This window comes from Myotis nattereri (assembly GCF_964212035.1).
Source record: "Myotis nattereri genome assembly, chromosome: 14".
Classification (NCBI taxonomy): domain Eukaryota; kingdom Metazoa; phylum Chordata; class Mammalia; order Chiroptera; family Vespertilionidae; genus Myotis; species Myotis nattereri.
Window position 1 is genome coordinate 37,211,559 of NC_138089.1, and position 13,506 is coordinate 37,225,064.

A 13,506-nucleotide genomic window follows, 5' to 3' on the forward strand; every position below is an offset into this window, starting at 1 on the left:
ATTAAAGAGAACATTTTAGATTATATTCTTATAACAAAGATCCTGTTTAACAATTCTTTGCATTACTTAGCATTATGTAGTGCTACTAGGCATGGGAAGCTGTGGTTTAAAATGGTTAATTATTTCACTCATGTGGAATATAAAGCTGAAAGCTACAAATAAACAAACAAATACTCATAGACACAGACAACAGTATGGAGTTTATCAGAAGGAAAGGGGGTAAGGTGGTTGTAGAAGGGGTAAAAGCAGTCAAATATATAGAGACAGACGGAGGGTGGTGAAAATACAATGGACTATACAGATGATGTATTATAGAACTGTACACTTGAAACATGTAATTTTATTAATGTCACACCAATACATTTAATAAAATTTTTTAAAAGAGCCTGTGGAGATTTGACTGGGGTGGTGAAAGCACAATACAGTATACAGAATGTATTATAGAATTGTACACTTGAATCCTATATAATTTTGTTAACCAATGTCACCCCAATAAATTCAATAAAAATCAAATGAAATGTGTTCAGTAAAAAAATAAACAAAAAAATTTAAGAAGAGCTTATGAAGCTGCAAAGTATCATCACTATCTATCCCCCTGGCTAAAGCAACCACTCTCTATTTTGTAAGTGGTATACGTGCAGTTCTTGAGAAGGAATGGCAACCCCTGTCAGCTTTGAATTTGAAAATACGCTTCATCAAATGATCTACATCAGTGATTCTCAAACTGTGGTCCTTACCACCAGAGAACCTTTTAGAAATGCAAGTTCTGGGGCCCCACCCCAGATCTATAAAATGAGCAACTCTGGGAGTTGGGCCTGTATCTGTACAGGCATTTCTCGATTTACTGCACTTCACTCCCGTGTGCTCTCTAGGTGTTGTGTTTTTTAATAATTGAAGGCAAGACACTCCCTCAACAAAAGAGAATTATGACTTGCCTTCTTGCAGTGCTCTGGAAACAAACCTGCAATTATCTCCAAGGTACACTGGCAGTTTAGCCTTCAGGTGATTCCAATGCATGCTAAAGTTTGAGCACTGATTTACAAGAAACATAAAACTTTGATCCAAACATATTTTGATCTAAAAATAGTTTTAATAGACCTCAGTTCTAAAGAACAGAATGAGAGCGTACACAGGATGGGACAAAATTGGGTTTGCAGTTGTACATATGGAAAATAATACAATGATTAATAAATAATAATACAAGGATAAACTCTGTTTCACGTATTCACAACTCTAAACCCACTTTTGCCTCACCCTGTATTGGCATTTTAAATCTCCAGCATTCTTAAATCATACAGGGCTTTGAACTTCTCTGAGTGATTACCTGTTGGCCTAAAACCAGTATTTTAAAAGACCGGGGAAAGAACATTAAAAGCATAAAGAGATCATATTTCTCCCCTCTTAAGTAACTGTGTATTACATTAGGATAGCCCTGGTAGAGAGAACAAAAGTTAGAGGGCAGTGCAGTGGCAGTGGAGTTACAGTTGTGTTCCCAGCTATGAAGTCAGTCTTTGTTTTCTTATTCCAGGTCAGGACCTTTGGAACAATGCTTCTTTGAGCAGGTGTATTAGGCTTTCACAGCACCAGTCAGATGTAAGGGGGGTGGGGGGCCGATAAAGCTTCATAAGTAGAAAATGCCATTCTCTTGAAACAGTGTATTCCTAATAGAAATAGTTTCATCCGTTAAAAAATGAAAGAAGAAAAAAAAAAAAGCTGTGTAACATTTCAGAAGCAACAAAAAACTTTTTAAGTTCATTATATAGAAATTATATGTTGGAGACAGAAAAAAAAAAAGGGTAGTTTGTCAATGCTAGTGAAATAGGGTTTTATAATATGTAATCACTTTAAACAATTTGATTATAAACTATACTCATTATTTAAGACCAAAATACTACTATAATATGCTTTATTTGTTTTGAGACTTACAGGCCATAGTAAAGTTTAGTGGTAAATATTATAATAGGGTCAATGGTACAGGATACAATTGTAAGGACTCCTTATATTTTAAGACAGTCATAGAACAAAGGAAGAGGAGTCAAGAGTTTCTAAGAAGAGGACATACATGAGAAAGCTGGGTATTTGAATACATTACCAATGAGCAAAATTCAGTAAAGAAATCCTACACATAGGTGATTTTATCCAGAGACAACTTACAGTAACTATATTATAATTGCAAATAACAGATGAGTTTTTAAAAGCTTGATTACATCTTAATGAATTCTTAAAGACTTCCTTTAGTGCTGCTAGAGTTTTTCTACTGTGCAGCCTCTAACAGCAATAACGTGCTCTTTTCCTATGTGTGCTAAGTGGCTTGCTTGGAAGGACAGTAAATGATGTATTTAATATTAATTAGACCCATGCAGGAGTTTTCAGATCGGCTGTATTAGCAAATAATCCCACTGCAAATAAGCCTTTTGCAAATAAGAATGAGGGTTGAGCAACCTTTCAGTTTTCGCAGTCCCAGAACATCCTCATCTCCACAGTGCTACTTCCTACAGAATGACATACACAGAAAGATCATCCTCTACTTCCTTCAATGAGGTTGGGAGCTCCAGCTGCTCAGATTAGGACCCCATACACCATTACTGCTGAAGCCACCCGATGGCATAAACTCTTGCATATTCTAGTGTAACACCAGTGTTTTGTCTTGTTATACCTTTCCCCCAGAGCTGGATTTTCTTGGAAACCAATGAAGTTTAAGTTTCAGGGCCCCTCATTTGCAGAGGCCCCCTTTTAAGGTTCTGAAAGAGACTCTAGCAATTTTCTCACGGTCTTATGTTTTGGTAAAATTTGCAAAAGATATTTGAACTACAGTTGATTGCAGAGTAGTCATTTTGCTGATTTCCCCTCCTTTGACATCTCTCTCCTATCAGTTAGCATTGGAGCAGCAGTGAGCAAATTGCAGATCTGGCCTAGAGAAGGTGGGATGAGGATACGTTTAGATTTTGTTTTGATTCAGTGGGATGTATAAATGTGGCTTGTAGTCTTGTGTGTATGGTTAAGTTATTGCTAGCTGTCCTAGTAGAGAAAGGACATCCAGGAATACTCTTACTGTCTGCTGTACTAAATCACAGGGCCTGAAATCTTCATATAATGTGTCCAGTGGTGTCTAGCATCTGAAGTACGTGGGTGGTAAAAGCGAAACAGAGCCAGAAGCTCGTCTATGAAACTTTTCTGGGCTCTAAAAAAGACACATAAATGTATATATTAACTATTCTAGAGGAGTATGCGAATCATCTTTTGATCACATCTTTAGCGGATATTAGAAATCACTGTCGTGTGAAATAACGATTAAAGACTAATGCAAAAATGTAGGAACAAAAAATATCTTAGGGTGCATCAGTTAATTAGTAAAAACACTTCTTTTCCTAGACTTTGTGATTTTTGTTGTATTTGTCACCCCAATTTGTAATTTGTTGTGATTTCTTATTCCATTCTAAATAAATATTCATTGTATATCTAATTTAACATTTAAAATTTTATATTCTTTTTCTTAAAAGAAGTTCCCCCAAACTGAGTAACTTTAAAACCTCTCAAAAATGTGGATCTTCATCTAAAAGGATTTGATGTCTTTCCTGCACAGTAGTTATGGTAGTTTTATCTTTTACCCCTTTTTTCTCAATAAATGCAAGAAAAATCTAATATCAAGGAAAGAAAGAAGAAAAGAAGGGAAAGAAGGGAAGAAAAGGACCCTGTTTATGGGGGTAGGGGGTGGGTGTGTCTCAATATGAGGCAGTGAATCAGATCTTGGAGTCAGACACAGGCAAACCTGGAGTTAAACTCTAGTGCAGCCGTGGGCAAACTACGGCCCGCGGGCCGGATGATCCGGCCCGTTTGAAATGAATAAAACTAAAAAAAACCCCAAAAAACCATACCCTTTTATGTAATGATGTTTACTTTGAATTTATATTAGTTCACACAAACACTCCATCCATGCTTTTGTTCCGGCCCTCCGGTCCAGTTTAAGAACCCATTGTGGCCCTCCAGTCAAAAAGTTTGCCCACCCCTGCTCTAGTGCCATCATTTATGAGCTGTGTACCACATTCTCTCACCCCTTTAAACCTCAGTCCTTTCATCCCCAAAGTGAGGATAATACCACCAATGAAGATTAAATGACAATGTATGTGAAGAACCTTGCCAAGTGCCTCGCACAGATAAGGCATTGAATAAAACTTTAAAATGCCTTATTCTTGAATGTATAATCCAAATTGTATTTCTTAAAATAGCCTTACTAATATGCTGCCTACAGGATGAACAGCAAAGAAATAATTCCAGCATCCTTCCTGCTCTCTTCACAGTAAATTGGGAGCAGTGCAGCATATGTGGAAAGTTCATTTCTTTTTCTGGGAAGGCGTGGAACTGTCTGTACCAGGTGAGAAAATATGTCATCTTCCATTCTGAACAAAAGTTAGCAAATAAAATGTTGCTGACAGACTGTCTAACAAGTGGAATAGGATAGCAAATTTGAGAATCTACATAACAAGTTATACTGAAGTTCTCACACACACACACAAAAAGGGGTGTGTATGTTACATTTGAGTTAATAGGCTCATTTCAAAGACAAAGGTTTAGGTATTCATGCATTTACTGACTCTCATGTTTCCAAGGCATCTGAGTACAGTAGATTAGGAAACTTTAGAAGCAGATAACAGGATTAGAAATCGCTCAGAAGTCAACTCAGGGTTCAGGTGTCTCCCAGGCATGTCTAACACTTCACAGCTGTGATAATATGGGCAAGAAGGCTGGAACACCTTCAGAAGGGACCTTGATAAGCAGCAAACTGTCAGCATTAAATGCAGGAAAAAAAGAGCTGAAGGCACAAGAGGGTGATATAAAACAAACAACAACAAAAAAACAACAGTAGTTAAAAATGCCACAAAATAACCGGAAATGTCTCAGTGTCCCTATTCATCAATGACCGCATAAGTATACATAGTTGTCTGTCCTTATGTGTACAGGCAGTTCAATGGCCAATCAGGCTCAGAAAAGCTAGTTACTGGTGCATAAAGCTTTTCCCCTGAGGTGTTCTCTTCCTCTTTATTTCCCTTCCTTTATGGAAATGCTTAACCAAATCGCCAAAGACATTTGAATCTGTCTTCTTTGACCTTAGATTCCAGAGCAACATGCTCAGATTGTGGAGTATTTACCACTAACCAGACAAAACAAATGAATTCTAACTGATGCACCTGGGCCCTCTCTTTGTTCCTAAGGCGTCTCAATTACCCATCCTTTGTATTGCCCACTGCACTAGAATCTTGGGCTTGGAAGGAGCCTGATAGTTCATTTAATCTCCTTTATTATGATGCAGAAACCATCCCCTGAGATGGGTCACATACCCTGCCCTCTGCAAAAGGTGGCCCATTCCTTTACCTCTCATTTTTAGAAAGTCTATCCTTATTGTTATATCACAACCTCTCCCTGCGTTCTGCCTATTAGTTGTAGTTATTTCCCCTGGAACATCCCAAATGGACCTCCATGTTTCTTCTACAGATTAGCCCTGTGGGTCTTATGAAACACACAAACAAACACATACACAGAAACAATCATGTCTTAAGTCTCTTCCTCACTGAGCCTAACATCCAGAGTCTTTCAAGCACTGCTGTCTCGGGGTAGCATTTGTTAGCCCCCCAACACCCAACACCATCCCCCCACACATACACACACCCTTCTTCCACTTCTCACTGTTTCCCTGCTCATTTCTGGCCAAGACCTTTGTTACAGTTGTCCCCTCAATATCCTCCTTTAGTTAATATCTTACTCTTCCTCCAATCTTAACTCAATATTAAGTCCCTTAGGGAGCCTTTCTGACTTTCCCACTTTAGTCCTGTCTTCCATTATATGCTTTTAAGGCATCTCATAACTCTCCTTTGCTGTACCTATCCCAGCAGCGATTTTGCATTTATTTGTGGGGCTGAGGCCAGTATGTCCTATATGACTAGCAAAGTACGCATTGAATGGAAAGCACCGAATACATACAAATTTGTATAATTGGTTCTTGGGGCGTTGGGTGGGGCGGAAGCGTAGCTCCCTAAAGAACCAATTCCACATGACTTGTTTTTTAGAGACTTTATAAAATGGATAACTTCGGTATACTCTCAAGATATAACCAATTCACTTTAAGGAGCTAAAAACTCAACATTTCTTAAACCAAGCTGGAGTGAAATTTTCATCATTTTACCTAGAGACTAAAGCCTGCATTAACAACTCAAAATTCTAGGTAATGTTCTAAATCTCAACATAGCTTTTTTTATTTGGGGCGGGGGGGGGGGGGCGTAGATGGAGTTGTTGATTTTTATGTTGTTACTCAGAGAAGGTGTAAGAGCCAAAATGAAGAACTAAGTCTCTAAGGTTCAAATTAAAGGCAAAGGTTTATTTAACAACCCAACTTTGAGATTAGCATTCCATTAAGAAACAAAGCAAGAAATAAAAATCCAGGGATCCTGTTTGAACCAGAAAGCTTTTCTTAAGCCACTGAAGAGAAACTTTAGAACCGCCTCAAAACAAAATTTAGCTCTAATCCTTAATTAAATTATAGCTACTGCACATGCTCCCTAGCCCCCAAAACCACTCTCCTCATTTTAAGCAAATTAATCAGAGCAGCTCTTGAGCCATATATGCCTGCTGACTATAGTATGTGGTTTTCACCTCCTATAATAAACACTTGAGTACAGCTCTTTCTGCTCATTGACACTATAAGCATCACAGAGTGGCTACACTATACCTAATTCATTGTTACATCATCATTACTATAAAAATGCTCCTCACACAATATATAGGGGGAAAAACTTGCTTAATAATTGAAGAAATTAAGGAATTCCACAAAACAAGATGACAGGTGACAGATTCTTTTTCTGCATTCAGTCCTGTCCAGGTCAACATTAGTGTCCATATTTATACAAGGACATCAATGGTAACATGATTGCATAGTCAGATAATAAGAATATAGAGACATAGCAAAAATTTGTGTGGATTAACTTTGTGGGAACATATACCAGTTCAAGGGCCTAATCTATAATAATAAAAGGGTAATATGCTAATAGACTGGACATCATTCCTGACATTTTTCCTGATCAAGCTGGGGCCGGAGGGAAGCCAGCCCTGGTCCTGGGTGTCTCTGCCAGTGGCCGGAAAAGGGAAGCCCGGGTCCCAGGGGCCAGAGGGAAGTCAGTGCCAGCAGCCGGAGGAAGGAAGGCCTACTCTTGCAGGAATTTTCATGCATCAGGCCTCTAGTTCATACGTATATGTGTGTGAATATATATATTTTACACGCACCCTGGCACCAAAAACCACTCTCCTCATTTTAAGCAGATTCACTGTTAAACTGTCAAGATATATCAGGTCAGCTCTTAGATGGTATTTCTTGTACAGAAAGAAGTCTTTCTATTCAAGAGAGCAAGGCACCCTCACTGATCCCTCATCTGTGAGACACAGGAAGAAGAGATTCAAGTTGATGAGGCTACTGCAGGGCAATATAAGTTGAGGGACAAGAGCTCCAAATAGAAGGCTCTTCTGTGCCTCAGTCTTTCCCCAAGCTTTTTAAATTTTAAAATTTATCTTTATTTATTTAAATTTTTACTTTTGACACTATTGCAGATGTTCCCCAAGGAGGGTTGCCTGAAGATCAACTTGTCAATAACAAATAAACTCCCAAGTTTCCCCTTTTGAGCTTTTGTGTTAATCAATGGACCTGAGGAGGAGCAGGTTTGGAGAACAGAGCTTGTGAGTTCTCTTTGGACACCTTCAAGTCTCCAACATCCACAAGACATTCAGATGGAGATGTCAAATAGGCAGTTTGATATACAAAGCTAACATGGGCCGCGGTCAGGCTACAGTCTGCCCAGAAGTGGAAAAAATTCTCCCTTCCTTAGTGTCCTACTTGGTAACCCGAGCCTCAGAGAAAACTACTGGGACTCCAGTACCCAAGAGGATATTGCCTGCAAGTCCTGTTTATTCCCCACAAGCTCAGACATCAACATCTGAGCCAGACTCTGGCTGTTCCGATCCAACCAAGATAAATGAGCTGCAATCATATACCCTTTGAGTGTGTTCCATATACCTACCCAGACTCGCCTGAGAACCCATTTAGGCTTAGTGCCCCCAACCATCACCACTACCACTAAAACAGCATTTGACTGATACTGTTCAAACATGTTCATCAAATTTTCCCAACCTTCAGTACCTCTAGTTAGTGACCTTAATCTTCTACCTGGTTAGGAACTTGGCTTTGTGAAAGGCCTGCTATAATAGAGTTTAGGGATGCAAAGGATGAGATATTTGTTCTCAGTTTGATAAATAGCCTGTCCACCCACTGATTGGCACATTGTAATAGGAATGACAACAAAAACTATCAAACCAACCAGCTCTGAGGTCAAACCTTCATGTCTGAATGACACCAAGTGCAAGGGGTGTTTAAGAACATTAAAGAAAAACTTTAAACAAAAAAGTATAATGTGGACAAGGTGAGTATAACAATGACCATGACTGGGATGTGTGGGAACTCTACAGGTCTAGTCAAGAAATGGGTAGAGCCTGGCCGGCGTGGCTCAATGATTGAGCGTTGACCTATGAGGTCACAGTTCGATTCCCAGTTAGGACATACCCAGGTTGTGGGTTCAATCCCCAGTATGGGGCATGCAGGAGGCAGCTGATCAATGACTCTCATCATTGATATTTCTCTCTCTCCCTCTCCATTCCTCTCTAAAGTCAATAAAAATATTTTTTAGAAAAAGAAAAAAATGGGTAGAGGCAAGAAAGGAGGCATTCCATAGGCAATTGGCCTGTGGTGCAGGTCTCTCCTATACCATCCTATGCCAGGTGTCCAGGTGGGCCTGAGGGGACAAAGAAAAAGATACCACCCAGCATCATGTGTGTATGGGCTGTATGTTTGTGAACATGTAACCAAATGGCTTACTACATACCATATGATAAAGGGCCTTATTAGAAGCAGACAGAACATCGTGTGCTTCACTCTTCCCAACAGAATTGGAGAAAGCTTTTTCATGAGCTCATTGAAGCTGAGTCTTGAAGGATGTGGGCAAGGTGTAAGTAAAGGAAGGAATTCTAGGCTAGAGGGAGGAATATATCTGAACGCACAGAAGTGGAGCAGCAGATGGTGTGTCTGGGATCATTTTCTCTAAAGTGTGTGGAACATAACACTGGTGGGAGCAATGATGAATTAGGCGAAGATTTTAAGTGGCATACAGACACTACACTAAATAACAATGAAGTACTTGGAACTGAGAAAGATATCCGTCTTGTAATTCCCTTCTATCCTTGCCCAGGAGAATCTCTCAGTTGGTTAGTAGGATGCTAATCTCTTAAAAGCTAATCTTCCTACTTAACAAAATGGAGCAGGTTTCAGGCTTAGAGGTTTCACAGTTAACAGTATCTAGTTATAATTTAACATTAGGTTGCTTTTATTATAATTATGCTTCTCTTCTATTTAAGGCAAATGAGAGTGGTTTTCCACTGATAGTATTGAAATGAAAATTTCTTTCTAAACAAATTTAAATTGTAAGAGTGAGTGATTTTAAATGCAAATACAGAAAAATATTAAGGAATACGTAAATGTGTACAGGTGGTGAACTCTTATGGGAAGAATTATGACGGTGGTATGTGGAAATACTCTCTACAAAAAAATGTTAGTAGTTTGCTGTGATGCTATCACTGCATTATTCAGAGATAAAGCCTGGTAAAATCGATCAAGTTCAAATCTTCCTTCAGTACTTTCTAGCTGAGTGGCCTTAAGGTCTCTAAGTCTCACATCCCTCATCTTTATAAAGAGGATCTATCTTAACAGGAGTGTAAGGACTAGAGACAACCAATATCCAGGTCCTAAAATTATAGACATTTTTAACCTCCTTTATAACTTTCCAACAAGCTTTCCAAGGTTAACCATGATTGACTCTGACCTAATTTCTCTAATTTTGTGAGACATTATGTCTGCAGAGCTGTAATTGGTTTCAGAAAAGAATCCACTAGGTCATTTTTCTTTATTTCTCCATTAACCGATGCAGGAAGTTAGGAAATCAGTACAATGCTCATAGCTATTTTAGGTCACCTCCAATGGTTGTGACCCCACCCAGTCCAAGTCAGAGGATCCACGTTAGATTCTCATGTTCTGAATGCATGTTGCAACATTTTAAAAATAATCTTTAAAAAAAAATAAATGGTGTGAGCAATATAGCCACATCTCCAAAAACATATAGTACTGAGAAAAGGGAGGGAGAATCACTTAATGCACAGTCCACAGTTGAAGCCCCCATCCTTTCAGTCCCCTTAGCCCTCCCATGACTCACACCGCTCCTCCCCTCGTAATGAGTCCTGAAGAAGCCTGTGGACATGCACGTATGGAGTGTGGCAGACAACTCTCAGCACCACTGGTTTTCCAAAAGCAAGCACCTGCTGAGACTTGGAAACCAAGAGATGTCCTTGTAATCATGACACCTTGCCTAAATAAGAGATAAATTGGCTACTAAGGGTAGCCAGCCCCCTTAGTGAGCACAGTCTGAGTTTCCAGCTCATGTAGAATCATTAACGCACAGCATAAAAGCAGTTTCCTCTCAAACAGTAGTAATGATTTTCCAAATTATGCATCTACGCCTTGGGGAAACCTGTCATTAGAGGGTTTTCTGTCTGCTGACTTTTGCTCTCACTTCCTGGCATTGTTTTGATAAGTAGGTCACCTCATTCAAATACAGGGCACTGCTAATATCTCCCGTGCCGTTTGCAGTTCTAATGACAAGTATGATGCCCAAGCAATTTATGACTCTGGTCTTCACTGTGGCTATACATTTGTCCTTCACCATTGCCATGCTTCTTTCTAAAGGAACCACCAGATTTAATGGATCAGGGACAGTGGTTTCTTCTGACAATGTGGTATAATTCAGGAGAGCAGTTTTTAGAAAGGCCTCTTTCATAAGTGACAGAACGATATATGTCTCATGACAATGGAATGAATGCATGATTTTTTTAATCCATGATTTTAAAGAAGAAGTGACCAGACAGTCTAACAGTTATTTAAAAAATATTTATACTCCCACATCTAGAGACTACTACTGGAAATCCTAACTTTTGATTGGTTGAAAAGACGGAAACCTGTAGTCCTCTATCCCCTACCCTCCACCCAAGAAAATGACTAATTACTTCTGAATGACCTTCTCAGCTCATTAGGGATCTGCTTAAAGCTATCATACTTACAGTCTACACAATGTTTTCTGTCTTGCAAGTCCTGGTGACATTCATATAACCATAAATACATACAAGAAGACAATGTATATCTAGGGTCTGATAACTTTTCTTGGAGGAGATAATAATCGTTTTAAAATTTGTATTTGAAGACCGAGAAAAATTTCAAGAAAGCCACCATTTACCTCTGATGGAGTAGTTTAGTCTAGCTATTCAGAAAAAAGAAAAACATGTGGTTTTATTACACAACTGGACCCTAATCTAAGGATTTAAATGTTCCCAGTTCAAATAAATCCTCACGAGCCTGCTTGCTCCTCTGATTGGCAAGTCTGAACAGCCCCACGCGGAAGCCCGACCTGCGCCTATACCCAGGTAAACTAGCAGAGACTAAATCCCCAAGTGACGTAAAAGCAACACCCAAGAGCAAACATCCCGTTCACCTTAAAGATAATATAAAGGAAAGGATACCTGTTCTTCCGCTCTTTGGTTTTTTCTCAGCACCGAGACATATTTTCTAATCGCATGGAGAGGGTGTTTTTTGAAGTAGGAGAATTTAGATTGAGGCAACAGATTATCCATGACGAGGAAAACAAGAAGGTCCTTGTCTGCCCCTCCCTGTTGACAACCATATGAAATCTAACTTCACAATCCCACAGATGCCTCCAGATTTGCTGGTAGCACGACCACTTTCCTGCACACAAAGCAGATGTTCTTCTTGCCGCTTCTTCTTTTGGGTAGAGTTCCCGGGGAAACCACGACAGCCAAGTGTGAGCTCCGTCTAAAAGCGTCCAGAAATGCAATGCCCAGAGGGCTGCAGGAGCCAGGAGGAATTTAGGGGCTGGTCCACCGAATGCAAATTGCTTAGTGGTAGTGATGCAACTGTCCTATTTCTAGCACCAGCGTTCTCTTGCAAGCTATGTTAATATTAGCTAGCTGGTGACTTTCCACACCCACGGACTCACAGGAGGTTTAATCTTAATTCTTCTGACAGCTTTTCCAGCTCTTAAAGAGAACGTGACATGTGGTTGCTCCTGCTTCCTTCTAGATTTCATATCATCATGAGAACACACGGACAACCCTCGGCTGCATCTCAGCTCGAAAGTGTTGATTCAGTTTTGAGAAGCATTTTTTTTTTTCAGGAGATTTCTTGAAAAAAAATTAACAAGTTACCTCACCCTTCATTGTTATCAAGGAGTTCAATGTCAGCACTGAAAACGTTTAGTTTACACTGTCATGCATTATGCAAGATACACAGTAACCAGATACTTTATGTTAATTGGACAAGAGCTGCAAACAGATTCTGCTCTGAGTTAAAAGGCTTCTTGCCTTGAATCCTTATCTCAAATCCACAGGCTGATTCCAGGAACATTAAATTTCCCCAGGCTTTATTCCGAGTGTAGGGAGAAAAAAAAAAAAGTTATACATTGACTTTCTAACTGTTTCAAAAAGAATGCATGCTTTAAAAAGAGAACATGATAAGAGGTCTGTGGCCTTGGAGGACATGAAATCATAAAATTTGAAAGTTCAATATTTTTTTAATACTCTGTACATGTCGTAGGGTTTCTGAACAAAGTCTCCATGCAGGCTTTGCTGTTTTATTATCCTTTTGAACTTTGCAGTGGCTGGTGCATTTGATGGGAACACTTGGCCACTTCTGTGAGGGGCTGTCATGTAGAATCTAGGCCAGGCATCAATGGAAAATCATGAGACGCCGAGATTTGCTTTTAAGTGGACAGAGAGAGCAGTGCAGGCAGAAGCGTGGTAGGTAGGTAGAGCTGGGAACCCATGTTGTAGCCCGCGCTATGCCCCTGGGTAACCTCCCTGACACTCCTGGCTGGGCCCTCTGCCTCCAGGGAACACACACTTGATGGGCCTAATGTGGGCTGTGCAGCCTGCAGCCCAGGCCATCTGTCAGGCTGGCATCAGGCCCACTTGCAAGGTGATCTTCCAGGACCAGGCTGGCAATTCCAAGTCATTTATATACTGCTGCTGGGAGGGCTCCTTGGAAGAGGAGGCCCTGCCCTCTTGTCCCCTCTCTTCCTGTCCACCACTACTTGTTTACGGAGGCTCTCACAGCCCTCAGTATCCCAGAGACAGCAGACTCTAAGGAGAGCCAGAGAGAAACACTGGCCTGTAAGTCACTGGAATGCTAAGGGCTCAGTGTTGCAGACTCCCTGCCAGCTCGTAGCCCAGGAAAACAAGGAGCTTGGAAATCCGGACACTGGCCAACCGGAGGCCCTGGAAAGTGGGGTGGCCCTTAGGGCTTTTAGGAGTAGGCAAAGGTAGGTAGGTAGATTCCTCGAGGAATCTACCAGCTGC

At 40.2% G+C, this 13,506-nt stretch overlaps 2 protein-coding genes across 3 annotated transcripts in view; one reads left to right on the top strand and one right to left on the bottom strand.

Moving 5' to 3' along the window:
• Positions 1–12,229, bottom strand: part of ATP2C1 (ATPase secretory pathway Ca2+ transporting 1) — a gene marked incomplete at its 3' end in the record, with an annotated part of 115,537 nt that extends 103,308 nt beyond the window's left edge. For both annotated transcript variants that reach the window (XM_081105474.1, XM_081105473.1), the window contains exon 1: positions 11,656–12,229. In XM_081105474.1, the coding sequence (XP_080961600.1) occupies positions 11,656–11,766 (111 nt within the window). In that variant the 5' untranslated portion in view covers positions 11,767–12,229. The remainder of the gene's footprint in view (positions 1–11,655) is intronic.
• PIK3R4 (phosphoinositide-3-kinase regulatory subunit 4) overlaps positions 1–13,506 on the top strand; it is a 159,061-nt gene that overhangs the window by 11,556 nt on the left and 133,999 nt on the right. The window contains exon 2 of the mRNA XM_081105472.1: positions 4,299–4,372. The gene's annotated coding sequence lies outside the window, so the exon portion shown is untranslated. The remainder of the gene's footprint in view (positions 1–4,298; positions 4,373–13,506) is intronic.